Source organism: Cavia porcellus, unplaced genomic scaffold (assembly GCF_034190915.1).
Source record: "Cavia porcellus strain 051 isolate PalLab524CR breed Dunkin Hartley unplaced genomic scaffold, mCavPor4.1 scaffold_6, whole genome shotgun sequence".
In the NCBI taxonomy this organism is placed as follows: Eukaryota; Metazoa; Chordata; class Mammalia; order Rodentia; family Caviidae; genus Cavia; species Cavia porcellus.
Genome location: NW_026947489.1, coordinates 79743107 through 79756797, shown reverse-complemented (window position 1 = coordinate 79756797; position 13691 = coordinate 79743107). Strand labels below are relative to the sequence as shown.

At 53.8% G+C, this 13691-nt stretch overlaps 1 protein-coding gene across 19 annotated transcripts in view; it reads right to left on the bottom strand.

Annotated features, from left to right (window-relative positions):
* Myo18a (myosin XVIIIA) overlaps positions 1-13691 on the bottom strand; it is a 104898-nt gene that overhangs the window by 15118 nt on the left and 76089 nt on the right. For 14 of the 19 annotated variants that reach the window (XM_063251144.1, XM_063251143.1, XM_063251130.1 and 11 more), the window contains 19 exons: positions 13383-13511; positions 12624-12767; positions 12179-12268; positions 11928-12047; positions 11629-11740; positions 10761-10888; positions 10347-10501; positions 8584-8707; positions 8298-8498; positions 7628-7738; positions 7042-7146; positions 6618-6764; positions 6170-6283; positions 4621-4737; positions 4354-4437; positions 3796-3933; positions 1692-1877; positions 1279-1418; positions 455-499 (listed from right to left, as the gene is read on the bottom strand). In XM_063251144.1, the coding sequence (XP_063107214.1) occupies positions 455-499; positions 1279-1418; positions 1692-1877; positions 3796-3933; positions 4354-4437; positions 4621-4737; positions 6170-6283; positions 6618-6764; positions 7042-7146; positions 7628-7738; positions 8298-8498; positions 8584-8707; positions 10347-10501; positions 10761-10888; positions 11629-11740; positions 11928-12047; positions 12179-12268; positions 12624-12767; positions 13383-13511 (2390 nt within the window). The remainder of the gene's footprint in view (positions 1-454; positions 500-1278; positions 1419-1691; positions 1878-3795; positions 3934-4353; positions 4438-4620; positions 4738-6169; positions 6284-6617; positions 6765-7041; positions 7147-7627; positions 7739-8297; positions 8499-8583; positions 8708-10346; positions 10502-10760; positions 10889-11628; positions 11741-11927; positions 12048-12178; positions 12269-12623; positions 12768-13382; positions 13512-13691) is intronic. The other 5 variants (XM_063251145.1, XM_063251133.1, XM_063251142.1 and 2 more) reach the window with 1 other exon arrangement.

Here is a 13691-nt window from a genome sequence, read left to right as displayed (position 1 = left end):
GAAACATACCTGCTCCTATCAGGCAAAGGAGCCCAAGGATGTAGACAAATTCAGCCTGAACAGACATCCTACCAGAGAATAGGCCAGGGGAGAACCATAGTTGGCTTTGGAGGGAGGAGCAGCTGAAACTCAGGTAGACCAGAAGTACGGCCAAAGGAACCTGAGCATTCCTTACGGAGGGAACTACCATCCTACCTGCCATGGGTGTGAGGGCCAGCCCAGGCTTTCAGGGAGCACACCCCACTGCCTGCCTTCTGTCTCTGCCAGGGCCTAGCCCTCCTGTCTCCCAGAGGACAGTCAGTGGTGTTAGCATTAGAGACCAGCTAGGGAGGAGAATGTGGGGAGCTGTGTGTCCACATGCAGCATGCAGCAGGGGCCCTGTGGGGAGCCCTGTGTTAGGGGCGGTTAGACACCCAACAGGAGAGGCAGAGAGCACATGCGCTCTAGTCCTCACAGTTTATTCTTTCTTTTCTGATACTTTGTCACCATGTCCTGCAAACTGGAAACAGAAAGAAAATGGTAGGTAAGGGCGCCAGAGAAAGCAGACAGGAAAATCAATGGTGGACCCTTCCGCTGGAGCTCAGCTTCCTCAGCAAGGCTGGCTGAGCCTGGACTGGTTGGGTGGCTGACAGTGTTGTCCTAGGGACCTGCCCTGGGATACCCTGGACACCTGTCACTACCTCAAAGGGGCAGAAGGTGCCCTGGGCTGCCCTGGACCTGCCTGTATGATGGAGCCTGTCCCTGAACTGGGAAAGGGGCAGGTCTGGGAGTCTTCCCAGCCTAGTCTCAGGAAGCTTCACCACGACCTGGTCTCTCCCCGACATTGCTGGTCTTTCTGCTTTGTGACTTTCTCCTTACCCCAGGACTACAAATCTCTCTCTCCTAAACCATTCCCTAGGTAGGTTTTATGAGTGCAAATCTCTAGCATAGTAGCAAGGCACCACAGCCTTTAAATCTCTGCTCTCCCCAGAGTGGGCAGCGCCATCGGAAATGCAGCTAAACGGGGAAATAACTCATCTAGAATAGGCAGAGCTGGAGTGCCAGGTCCTCAGCAGCCTAGGGAGGGGCGCACGGGCTGAGGGGTGGGTACCTCACTCTCAGCACTTGCCCCAGCCCCAGCTCCCCTGGGCCCAAGACTGCAGCAAAGGGGAGGGTTCAATGGGTGGTTCATGATGGGGAAGCAGGGATGCAGTGTCATCTATGGCTTGGCTCCAGAGGCAGTTAAGAGCACCACCACATTGCCACAGAGGCCACAATGCCACAGAGGCCACCTCTCACCTGTTGATGAGGTCTTCGTTCTCATCACTCTCCATCTCATCTTCAATGGCGGCCTGCAGGTCCCCAATACGCTTGAACGCCAGCTTGAGGTCGGCCTGCAGACTCTGGTTAGCAGCCTCCAGGCTCTCCAGGTCCATCTCCTAGGAGGAAGAAGAGGGGGTCTGGTGTACAGGGGTTCCAGAAAGAGTAGCAGCAAGTCTCTGCCAGCTGGGCAGAAGCTACCTGGAGGCTGCTACAAGCCTCCAGTGCTCTCTCTGCTCAGGGGTTGCTGAGTGGTGGGGCCTGGCCTGGCCTGAGGGAGCCCCCATCCTTGGGGCTGTCCTACTCACAACGAGCCCAGGCTAAGGTGCGCACTTGCTGATCCTCAGAGGATCTCCAACTCAGGGCCTGAGGGAAGTGGCAGGCATTATTACCAGTTCATGTTTCTTGCGGCTTGCTTCAGCCTCCTTCCTGGCGAGCTCGCCCATCTCCTCCTTGGTGTCCCTGAGCTGCCGCTGTAGCCTCTTGTTCTGCTCTTTCTCTCGGTTCTCAGCTGCAATGTGCTGATCCCGCTCCTCAGTCAGCTTTTCCATGTTTTCCTTGAGCCGGTTGGCCAGGCTCTGAGCAGGCAGGTGGGGAGAAAGACCAGCAGGTGAGTCCATCATCAGACAGACAGAAGAGGGTGCATTAGGGTTCTGTATCTGGTTTCGCCCGGCTCCAGATTCACTACTTACACCTCTGACTATGTGGCAGGCAATTAAAGCCCTCTAGGCTTCTTTGCCTTTCTGTAAAATGGTGAGGATGAAACCTGCTTCTTTCTAACAGTCTTTGAGATGGTGAATGGGAAGGCATCACAGCAGAGGAAATGCTGTGGTCATTACTATTGTGCCAAAATTGACAGAGCCTGCACCTGACACACAGGTGTCCCTATGGTCATCACAGCTTTTCTCAGAGTCTGAACCCACAACCCCAAAAGTTAGATTCTGGGCTCAGAGGTACTGGTTTTAATTGAGAATTCTAAGATTAGGAGATTGAGGAGTCCTCAGATTTGAAACAGGGAGATTTTCTAAGATTAATGAATAATTCTTCCCCCAGAAACTTGAACAGATTTTCCCTGGCCAGGCAGTAGGATGCTGAGCACAAATGACATGAGTTAGGGACAAAGTGCAAGGGAAGAACCCCTACCCGGGCCTAATCCTAATTCTGCCGCTGATGGGCTTCTCCTTTCTTATGTTTCCCAAGTAACAGACCCATGCTGCTGAGGGCCACTTGTATTCAACACTATGACTCCAAACTACAATATAGTCTTGCTGAGCAGAAGGGAACCAGGAGTCCAGGAGAAAAGGAGACAAACCCAGCAGACTGGCTCTGTATGCCCCAGCCCAGGGGCCTCTTCTGCCTTTGACAGCTTTGTGACTTTGGGCAATTCATATACCCCTTTACTATATGTAAAACAGGGATAAATTATTATCAACGATCCTGGGGTTGTGGGGGCCAGAAAATAAACTGTAAAGTTTCTTCTGTCTTTCCTAAGGACTGGAACCCTGTTTGAGAGCGTCAGGCATAGTTCTTTCCTGTGTCAAGGTTATTAATGCGCTTGGATTCACTTGTTTCCACCCCTGCTTCATGGATTGAGGGCTTGGTGAGGCAGGAGACAGGGCTGCTCCTCAGCAACCACGCCCATGGACACAATTCTCAGACAGGACTAGCAATGCTCAGACAACTGTTGATAAGCTCAGGAAGGAAAACCCAAAAATAAGGCAAAGAGATGATTCTGCCAGCCCCTTTTTCCCTATCTGATCTACTAGAGAGGGAGGACTGGAGCATGCTGGCTTCCAGAGACTAGAACAGAAAGAACCGAATTAAGGTAAGGAGATTCCAGTGGCAGAAAGGAGGGTTACAAAGATGAAGAAAGGAGATAAAGAAAAAAAGAGGGGGCCAAAGAATAAAAAATAATGGAAGCATAGAAATAGAAGCAGAGAAAGGAGCTGCAGGAAGATGGTAAGCAAGAGGGACAAGATTGGAAAGGGGAAAAAATACAAACGGAGAGGAAAGCATAGAGCGATAACAAAGGAAGATGACAAGAGGAGAAAAAGCCGAGCAGGGGAGGGTAGGAAAAAGGGAATGTGAAAGGGAAGAGGAGAGGAGGAGAGAGCAATGCGATGAGAACAGACTTCAAAACCCTTAGAGCAGTGGCGCCATCCGCTGCATATTTATGACCCTGCCAGAGAGCCGAGTGAGGGGACAAGAGGGGGAGGGAGCTTGTGGCAGAGGAAAATATGAAGACGAAACGCTAAGCTGCTCTGGTCCCTTGGCAGAAAGCAAGCACGGAAACAGAATGCAAAGCAGGCAGGCTCTGTGGTGTCCAAAGAGCAGGCCAGGAGCAGGAGAGGAGCCTCCGCCCCGTCAGCTGGCCTGGCAGCTTGGCAGAGGCCTCTGAGGAGTGTCCCTGGCCTGCCTGGCTTGCGAGCATGCGTGGCTCCAGCCACTGAGGCAGCTCTGCCTTGTTTGCCACGGACCAGGAAAAAGTAAACCCACCTCCAGCCGCTTCACTTGGGTCCTTTCAAACTCCAGACGTGTCTCTAGCTCCCGGATCTTTGCTTCTTGCCTGCTCACCAGGGACTTGTCCACCATGGACTGCTCCAGGAACTCCACCTGGCTCTGGAGGGCTTGTAGCTGGAAAGGGGGTTGGGGAACAACAGAAGGAAGAATTGAGCCCAGAAAAGGGAGGGGCAGGTGATATCACCATGGTGACCAGAAGGCCGAGGCAGGGAAGGATGCACAGGGAAGCAGGGAGAGAGCGGGCCCCTGAGCCAGGAGCATCCCCCACCTGCCCTGGGCCTTGGCACAAAGCTTGCCCTTCAGAGAGAAAGGAGACTGCAAAGGACCAGAGAGGGAACAGAAATGTGAAATGAGACAGCCAAAGCCAAAATGTCTGCTATGGTGCTATGGCTTCAAGCCTAGCTCTTCCTGCTAGTTTATACTGCTCTGTGGAACACTGACAGCAGAGAGAGATGCCTTCCGTCCTTGCAGCCTAGGGGTGCATCCCCACGCAGGGACCTCCACCCTCTCTACCAGGAGAGCAATGCTGCCCACCTTCTCCTGCAGCTCTTGTTTCTCCTTGTTGACTTCTTCCAGCTGAGCCTGGAGATCATTCATCTGTGCCAGGTCTCGTGAAGCCTGGGGAAGCAGTGAGAGCACAGACACAGGGTCACCCTCAGCACAATCCAGCCCCTCTCCCCCACCGAGGACCAGGGCATCCCAACTCCTATACTGCAGAATTCCCAGGGAAGTGACTGTGCTGGGGACCCAAAAGGCTGCTCAAAAAGATGGTGACTGTGTGAGAGACCACGAGGGGGGTACCTGAGCCACGGCTGCCTTGTGCTTCTTCATCAGCTCATTCATGTCCTCCTGATCCTCTTCTAGCCTGTTCTGGATCTCATTCTTCTCCCGCTGAAGGCGGCTCAGCTGCTCCTCCAGCTGGACAAGAGGTAGGGATGAATCAGAGAGCGTTAGACCTGCTGTGCCTGAAGACCCCACATGGCAACTCCAAACCTGCCCCTGGGCCACCTCGTGCAGGGAGGAGATGGCAGTGGGACGGGGAGACGATGGGTTCCCGGACTGGGGACACTCCTGGAGCTGCCTGGTATGTTCTCGGCAGGGAGATGAAGGAAAAGACTGCCTGTGCGGGACAGGCAGGCCCCGGTCTTCTGCACTAAATGACAGCTACCTTCTGGCAGCTCTTTCAAGGCTAATGAGAAGACAGAAAAATTCTGCCCAGAACAAATGACCCATCATCCTGGCACCATCAGCACAGGCCCTGACCTGCACACACTCTGCCTGCAGCAGGCCCCAGGGTAACACCCCTCAGCTTGCTGACACTCCCTGGCCTGGATTCTTCTTTCCCCTGGGACTGCCCACTCCAGGGCCATTCAGCCCCCATAGCCAGTCCACTCCTTGGGGGTGGGGAAGAGACAGCCAACAGCAGCTTTGGGAAATGAATGAATCTATTAGCCTGTAATTCCAAACCAAAATGACTGCGTTGGCTCCTTCTCTGCCCAATCCATCTTGCTACTGGGCTGTGGGGAGCTGGGGAAGCCTCCGCCAAGAAATTTATTAACTCAGATTTAAATAAAATGGTAATTTTATAACAGCCTTTTTTAACACAATTAAGGAATTTGAATTACTCACCTGAAAACTGCTGAGGAGCACAAATGTCACGAGGATAAATCAAGCTCGTGAGATTGGCATCTCTCGGCAGCAGGGTGACTAGCTAGTGGGCCATGAAGCCTCCTCCCCTGTCTCATTTCTTCTTTTTTTTTTAGTGCCGGGTACTGAACTCACGACCTCATGCCTGCCAGGCAGGTGCTTGTGCCGCTGAGCTAAATCCCCAGCCACTCCCCTCCTGTCTCATTTCTGGTGAAGGTACAAGTGACCACATCCGTGGTGGATTCTCTGCCAGTGGATGAGTCGTGGGAGAGGTGGGGAATTAAAAGGGAGGCATTAAATAAAAGCTCTAATTAGCTGCTTCTCTGGCTTGTCAGTGGGCTGGGTAGGGGGAGGAAAGGGAAGCCGGAGCCATCCCATCCTCTTATTGGTGCTTCTGCTAATCTCGAGGCACCTGTTTACATCCCTCAGCCACATTAGCTGCCTTTATTTATGGTGCTGGGAACTGTGGCCAAGCTCCCATAGGCAGGTGGTTAAACAAGGAGATGAGCTGGTCGGCTCCCGCTTCCCCTCTGCTCTCCTTCCAGGCCTCTGTTCTGAGTACAGAGGCAGAGGATAGGAAGCCACTGTGCTTGCAGAAAGCCCTGAAGTAAAGGGGCCTGTCTGGAGTGAAGGCAGCCACTGTTATGATGCTCTGCTTAACAGCAACCCTAGGAGCCCTGCCCCGTATCCCCTGGAGCCTCACCGCTGTCTTGGCCTTGGCAATGTCATCAATCTGCAGATGTAGGTCTTCAATCTCCACCTCCATTGCTTTCCGTGCTTTTACGGCTGCTGCACAGGTGAACTCTGACTCTTCCAGCTGGATATAGAGCCGTCCCCACCCCAAGGTGAGACATTAGCCATGCTAGCAGGAGGCTGTGCAAGGTGGTCAGGGGAGAAGGGGCCCTGACACTTTCTTCCTCCTCCCCCTCCACCCTTCAGATCCAGGCTTGCAGCTGTCCCCTGGTACATGCATGGGCATCTCTTCTCATGACAGGGATAGCTAGGAAGACTCTCACCTTTGGGCTTGGCCATCAGACTATACAGTATACGCACACACTGGGGACTAGCTTTTGCAGAAGTCACTTTCTTTCCCAAGGATTTAAAAGGTACTGAAGAGGAGGAGAAAGAAAACTGAAAAGCTCAGCAGGTACCTGGTTCTTCAGCTGAGCGATCTCCCTCTTGCTGGGGGCATTGTTCTTCAGGTGGTCCAGCATGATCTGGGCATCTGCCAGTAAAGCCTTGGTGCGCTTCAGGTCCTTCCGCAGCCGCTTCTCTGACTCAAAGTCCCGCTGGCTCACCTGGGTAGACACCAGAGGTGGGTCTCAAGTCATCTCCTCAAGTCATCAAGTCATTTGTGACCTTTCTCATCTCTGCTTCTATCCTGAGAGTCCCCTAAATGATGAAGGATACTGAACATGCCAGGATCACAACAGCCAACAAGGAAGTGTCAGTGTAAAGTGGAGGTCCCATCCTGTGGCAACAAGTGCTACAGAGCACCTCCCACCCCTGCCAGCTCCCAGCTTTCTGTCCCCAAGATCTGCACCATGAGGCCCAGCAGCAGACATCCCAATGTACCTGGTCACTGAGTGTGGCGAGCTTGCTCTCCAGCTCCCGCTTCTCCCGAAGCGCCTTCTGTTTGTCCTCATACTCTTCCTCAAGCTGCACTTCCATCTGTTTTAACTGGAATGACATGGGACAAAGGCTCATGGTCTCTCTAGTCTAGTGGCAGGCAGTTCCCTTCCATGCTGAGTCTTTAGCCCCAGGAAAACAATGCGACGGGGCTGCACTGTATTCTAAGTTCCTAGGGTTTCAGAGCAACTCGGATGGGGATGGGCCACACAGTGACTGACTGCACCACAGCACACCTCATTACAGAGTGGGGATCTGGTCAGCCAGGCTAACAGACTGCAGGTGGCTGGGGTACGGCAGGCTGCTGCTTGGCGCAGAAGGTGGGGAACATGGGTTCTTTGAGGGCCCACGTTTATCTACAGGCTCTGGGGAACACATCCCAGCCCATGCCAGGACACTGAGAGGAGATTCTCTGCCCAGAACGGCAATGGAGGACAGTGTGGCTAAGACAAGGAAACCAAGTTTCTCAATTTAAAGTAGTGACAAGAGAACAGATGTTAGTGTGGGGCAGGTCACCACCCAGGTACCATACCTTCTTCTGACACGACTGCCGGGCCTCCTCCACCTCCTCATCTCTACTCTCCATCTCTTTGGAATGCGTCTGCCTCATCCGCTCCATCTCCATCTCTAGACGCAGCTTAGCCTGGATGTGGTCAGGAAGGATGTGGTCGGAGTAGGAACTGGATTTCCTTTCCAGAAGGGCTCTACTGCAGTGTGCAGTGTTCCCAAGCCCGAGAGCGGAGAACATCATGCCTACCAGCTCTCTTGCTCACTTGCACCTTGCTCTGGGGCAGCCGTCTTCCCCAGAGAAGCTGGACTCCCTTACTAGATCTCCTGCCCAGTCCAAGGAGAGGTTGCTGGGGTGTGGACAATCCTGCAGCTTTTCCATTTGGCCTGTGGGCTCTGGCTCCCTGAACCAACTTGGCAGCTCTGAGGCTGGCTGGCCCTCTGGCTTCAGTGCCTCCTGAACCCCTCACCACTAAAGCTCAACCAAGATTTCTATTTGTGGAAAGCTTAATTGTCCTCACACTGAGGCTAGTGCAGGTCAAGTACTCGCTCAACATTTTGTGAGGAGGTGGATGGATGAACAAGTCAATGAATGAAGGTGGGCTGTGTCCTCCCCTGGCCCATACCCTGGTTAGTAGTAGAATGGCAGTGGCTCCTGCCATGTCTCAGCCCTCCCTTGGCCAAGCCTCCAGCACCTGCTCCAGCATCTGAATGGTCCCCGCCTGCTCATCCAACTCCTCTTCCTGATCTTTGACCTTGGCCTCTAGGTCCCGTAGCTGCTTCTTGACCTTGGCCAGAGAGGCTTCATCCTTGGACTCTTGGGATGAAATGTCCTGCAGCTCAGCTTCCAGGGAGACAACCTTCTGGGTGAACCCTGCAATGTCCATGTCTTTTTCCTGGAGTGAGAAAGATGAGGCTGGTGTGGAGCTGGCCCCATCCTGTGGGGAAGACAGGGCACCAAGGAAAGGGGGACCCACAGACCTCCATTTGCTGCTTTAAGCTGAATGCCTCCGCCAGCAGCATGTCCTTCTCCCGCTGCAGCTTCTCCCGCTGCAGCTTCTCTCGCTGGGCCTCTTCATGTGCTTGTGAGAGCTCACTGTCAAATCTAGGAGGCACAGTGGTCTCAGGTCTGGACAGAGTCTGGTTCCCCAATACACAGACAGCCAGGAAGCAGTGCCACGGATATACATGGGATAAAAGCAGGGCTAAGGATGGGTATGTAGCCCTAATTAGGGGCCAGTGATGAGGTGGGGTAACATTCAAGTGTGACAGGTCAGCTACTGAGGTTATGCTGAGCATCCAGGCCTATGTTGAAGACACTTCATTGACCCAGGTTTTTCACCCAGGAGACTTACAAGGACCCCACAAGCTGCTTCTAGGAAAAAGGCAGACACATTCTGTCCTCAGGAATTAAGCTTCCACATTTTCCACTTCAACAGATCAAGGAATCAGGGATCAGGATGAGGGTAGATTGGGCATCAGAACAGGTAGAAATAGATGTCCTGCCTCATCCAACTTTCCCTCCACAAGTCAGCTTGGCCTCTATATGTAGGGCTGCTGTTTCCTGCTCCCACCCCTGGGCACCACCGTTTGGCCGGGACCACCTGCCCCAGCAGTACCCAGGTCACCAGCAGGACATCACTTGCTGGGCTCAAAGCCAGCATTCCTGCCAGACCCAGATGTCAGAGTGCATCTATGGGCACACTACTGGGTGCCTCTTTTGTCACCCCTTCCTTTCCCAGCCTTCCACTTCCCACCCAATGACTCTAAATAAGGAGCAAATTGCTGAAATCCCTCTTAATACCTTCCTTGAATAGCTAATCAGGTTCCTGTGGAAATTGAACAGCCTCCCCCCACCAACCTTGCATCAAAGAAAGTAAGAAAACTCCGGGCAGCTGAAACCTAATAAGTTGCCCAGCAGGAGTGCAGTGACACAGTAACTAGGCCGAGCTGGCACTGTCATGGGGTGCTCAGAAGGGGTCCTACCAAGAGTGCCAGCCTTTGGTAAAAGGGCAGAATGGGGGTAAAGGTAAGAATGGTGGAAGTGGACTGCCATGTGCCGGGCAGAAGTGTCTTCCTTTCCCTCACTTTCCTTGGAGCAGCAGCCAGCAGGGAGGATGGCAGGAAGTTCAGAAGGACACGGTACCCGGCCCTGCTCTGCCCCCTCACTCCCAGGGCCCTTCATAGAAGCAACTGACGCCTGTGCCAGAAGCTCTTCCCTGCAGAGGGGAAATGGGCGCTGTTCCCACTCCCCGGGGCACCCTGCTGTTCCCAGGGTGTGTGGGCTCCTTGGTACTGCTAATAAAGGCGTCCCATTCCCATCCCCAGCCAGGGAAATTAATTTAGATTGGATTTCTCCTGTGAGGGCTGCCCCCCTCCTTTGTGTCATTACCATAATGAGATGGAAGTGGCACGGTAGTTTAACAACATTAGTCAGGAGAGTGTGTTTGTGTAGCTGAGGCAAGGGAGAGTGACACAGACTAAGCGGGAGTTCAGAGGTTCCTGCCCTAACCACGCCCCTTGTCACTGTACCTGGGATGGGGAGACATGGACACACTAGGTGGAGACATCTGAGCAGAGGCCTGTGTGGGCCATCAGTGGGGACGGGTCTGAGCAGAGTGAGTCTCTGTTCACAGGCCAATATGAATGGCCATCTTGCAAGGCTCCTGGCCAAACTCAAGTCTTCCCTTTTTTCCTCCCCTCTAGGGGTCAGAAGAGAGTCCTAAATAGGCAGGGCCACCCACCTCCTCTGCTTCTTCTCCAGCTCATGGTTTCGGACCTGCTGGCCCTCCAGGTGCAGCTTGGTGTCTTGCAGCTCAGCTGTCAGCCGCTGGCACTTCTTCTTAAGCTGTTGCAGGGCCCGCTGGCTCTCATCACTGTCTGCCTGCAGGTCCCCGATCTAGAGGCCCAGATAGGATGCAACACCAGCAGTCATTGAGAGGCCCAAAAGCAAGGTAGGTGGATAAGGGGAAGACCTAGGATGAAGGGCAAGGTCAGGGCCATCCTGGAAACCCAAGATGCTCTAACAGCAGCTTGTTCTGGTTGGCTCCGCAGGACAGGCTAACAAGCCAACCTTCCCCATTCCTCCCAGGCCGACCTGCCTTCAGGTGTTCACCATGCCCATGCAGGCACAAGCTCTGCTCCCTGGTCAGCCTCACCCGCCTCTCCAGCTGCCTCTTGCTCTGCTGCTCCGCCTCCAGCTTGTCCTCTAACTCCTGCTGGAGCCGTTTCTTGGTGAAATCCACTTCCCGCACAGCTCGCTCATATTTCAGCCGCCACTCACCCCCTGTGGATTTAGGGGTACACAAAGTGGGGACAGAAGTGCTAAGAGTTCCCAAGACAGTAGAGAGAGGAGGAAGGAGGAGGCCAGGAATGAGCAGCAGGTGGAGCCAGTCACAGTGACTCAGAAAGATCTTTGGAATGACGGCTCTGAACCAAGGCAGAAGGAACCACTAACAGAGAAAACTAGAGGAAGGGGGCTGAGGACTTAGCTCAGCGGCATAAGCGACTGCCTTACAGGTGCATGGTTGTGAGTTCGATCCCCAGTACCAATTAAAAAAAAGATTTAAAAAAAAAAACTAGAGGAGGTAAAGCAGGGACATTGTGTTGTCCTTCCGCTGGGGACTGCAAGGATGCTGACCCTTAGATATTGTCATTATCATGGCTTTTAATTTCCTGTCCTTAGCACCTTTACTTTCTCATTTATTTTCACATTAGTATTTTGGCAGTACTGGAGATCAAACCCGGGGTTGCTCTACTAAGCTATTCCCCTAACTCCAGCTCTTTTTGTTTTTTATTTTGAGACAATCCTGCTAAGTTGCCCTGGCTGAAGTGACCCTCATGCCTGCCTCAGTCTCCAAAGTGTGTGCCACCACACCCAGGTTCACCTTAGTCTTAGAATAGGCTGCCATGGGGTGGGGGGATATTATAAGGGAAGACAGACCTGAAGAGGGGGTATGACTGACCAAGGTGGGCATACGGGCTTGACACCTAGGCCGATGCCCAGATTCCCAACCTCGGACCCACCTGCATCATCGTCATCCACCTCCGCGTTGACCTCAGCCGCCCTGATGAGCCGGGCCTCCATGACTTCCATTTCCATGACCTCCATTTGCTTCTTCAGTGCATCATACTGGGTCTGCAGGAGAGAAGGTTGTGGACTGCATCATTCTCCCTCACTGGCCCCTCTCATGCCCACATAGGTCATGCTGCATGCTTACCAGGACAGACAGGGACACTAGGCTAATGGAGAAGATATCAACTGGCTTTGGGGGAGCAGACTGTGGCAGTCACCACCCTACGAGCCTCAACCAGCCCTGCCTCACCTGCAGCTCCTTCATCTCCTTCTCCGCCCGGAGCCTCTCAGCTGTCTCTGCGTCCAGCAGCTGGGAGGTGGACTCTCCCGTGTTACGTTCATCAGTCAGCTCCGATGTCAGTTCTGAGATCTGGGGGGTGGGGGAGGGGGTCAGCGACAGTTGAAGCACCTGTCTTACTTAACCAGAACACCAGGAGGGCCTCTGGGGGTTGGGGACCCCGTGACAATGGGCTAGCCTGTCTGGTTCCAGGAGCCACTCACCCGGGTCTCCAGCCGGTCACTGTTGAGCCGAAGCTCATTGCGCTCCTTCTCCACTTTCTCAAGCTTGCTCCTCAGCTGCTGAATCTCTTCCTAGGGCAGGGCAGGGAGGGTAAGTGAAGGACCACGAGGGCCTGAGGACCCTGGATCTGCACGCCTGAGGTAAGTGAAGCTAAAGAAGCTCAGGCAGGACAACAGAGGAGTCGCTGCTTTCCAGGGCTCCAGTCCACAGCCCCTTCCTGGTAAGCTGCCACTGCCCTTGATTTTATTCTAAGAGGCTACCCTGCGGCCCAGGCAGTACCCTGGAGGTCACTGCTTCATGGGCTTAGTTCAAGGACCCCAGCTCTCAGTATTAAACAAGGAGCACTTTGAGCCCAAGGTGCAGTGATAACCCCTTGCACAAGTGAATTTCCTCCTGGGGACCTGGCTGCCCCAGGTGGTCACGTACATCTTTGTTGCGGATCTGTTCCTCCGACAGCTGTACTTCAATGAGGGGCCGCACAGTGGTAAACAGCTTCCACCAGGGCCAATCTTTTACCCCTTTGTTCTTCTTGATGTTCTTCTGCACACAGCGAATGGCTAGGTCCTGAATCTGCAGTAGAGTGGGGATGGCATGTGGCAGGGCTCTCAGTTCCCCACCAGGGGGAGGCCTGCCACCAGCAAAGCCCTGGGCCTGTTTCTCTGACCTCCTGACCCTGAGTCACACCTTCCCAAGTCCCACCTTGCTTCCTTTTCCCTGTCCCCCCTCAGGGGGTGGGTGGTCCTAGGAGCACCACACTGCCACTAAGCCCTCCACCATCATTAGGAATAATGTCATCTGCTTTATTTGCTGCCTAATTATTTCTAGCACCCTGGCCTAGCTGCGCTATAAAACCTAATCTTGCTGAAACACAAGAGGCGGCAGTGCTGGCTGTTTTATGGACTTGCTAATAAGAAAAAGAGTCGCTGACACAGCTCCTTAATCTTCATGGAGCAGCCTGTGATCCAGAGACCACCTTTGCCTGGGCCCCACTTCCTCTCCACCCCTCCACAAAGCCCCCCCAACAGTCTGCATGGCCCTGCTGCTGGGCATACCAGTGCTTTTCCTGGGAGGTTCCCACCACCTTTCCCCTAGCTGATGATATAAGACTTCCTGTAATCCCTGCATGTTCCCTGCCCCAGGGACTCAGCTATGCCCATATAGGCCGGGGTGTCCCTAGCACAGCACCTTTCTCTTCTTGAACTGCTGGCGGGCAAGGTAGCCCCTGCAGGCGGCCTGGAACAGGGTCAGGTGCCTACTGGTTTGCTCATCCCGCTGCTCTTCCAGCCGTGCTAATGTCCCTGCTCGGAAGAACACCTGTTGGGAGAAGTAGACAGGTAAAGGCCAGAGACTGGATCGGGCAGCTCAAGGGAGGACAAGCAGGCAAGATGTGGAGAAGGAGGGGCAAGCGACTGGCACAGGGAGGCAGCATTGCCGTGTGGTCCTCGGTTTGGGAAGAGCCTGAAAATCCACTTGTCCAAAAAGGAGGGGAGGGGG